Source organism: Penaeus monodon, chromosome 33 (assembly GCF_015228065.2).
Source record: "Penaeus monodon isolate SGIC_2016 chromosome 33, NSTDA_Pmon_1, whole genome shotgun sequence".
Lineage (NCBI taxonomy): Eukaryota > Metazoa > Arthropoda > Malacostraca > Decapoda > Penaeidae > Penaeus > Penaeus monodon.
Genome location: NC_051418.1, coordinates 29039568 through 29040093, shown reverse-complemented (window position 1 = coordinate 29040093; position 526 = coordinate 29039568). Strand labels below are relative to the sequence as shown.

The 526-nt window shown below is 32.9% G+C and overlaps 2 protein-coding genes across 2 annotated transcripts in view; one reads left to right on the top strand and one right to left on the bottom strand.

The window, feature by feature from the left end:
- Positions 1-526, bottom strand: part of LOC119594324 — a gene marked incomplete at both ends in the record, with an annotated part of 15189 nt that overhangs the window by 13403 nt on the left and 1260 nt on the right. The window contains 1 exon segment of the mRNA XM_037943382.1: positions 274-402. Within this exon segment, the coding sequence (XP_037799310.1) occupies positions 274-402 (129 nt within the window).
- LOC119594206 (leucine-rich repeat protein 1-like) overlaps positions 211-526 on the top strand; it is a 1075-nt gene continuing 759 nt past the window's right edge. The window contains exon 1 of the mRNA XM_037943277.1: positions 211-364. Coding sequence (XP_037799205.1) covers positions 252-364 — 113 coding nt within the window. The 5' untranslated portion in view covers positions 211-251. The remainder of the gene's footprint in view (positions 365-526) is intronic.

Here is a 526-nt window from a genome sequence, read left to right as displayed (position 1 = left end):
CATTATTCCTCTTAGATGTAAGTACTCCATAGGGACTTTTTCATATTTCATTCAAAATAAAGTTTGCACCTTATGGTCCACTAAGCACACCAAAAACAACTGGTTTAGTATCCTCAGAATCAGACTAAAAGTTACAGAAACCCTAGAACTCGTGTTTTATGTATATTAAGTAGGTTTTAGGGGTTTCTTCATAATGCTTAGTTTCATCTCTTATGCAATGTAGGTTTTAACTATTTGCATCCCTTTTCTAGATGGAATATCTGCCACACACACTTGGACAGCTTGTCAGTCTGGTTACATTGAGACTAGACAACAACTTCCTCAAGAAGTTACCTATATCCTTAGGCAAGCTTACAAGTCTGAAGTAAGTTGTGGGTGTTGGTAGTTGTATTAAATCTAATTCTGAGCTTATTAGATTTTTATTTTAGAATACTTGCTAATCAGTAAAAAAAAGAGGATATCTTATATTAGTTTTGATTCACATTTATTTTGTCATGAAGTGTAAATATTTTTTGAGAGTGAGCAA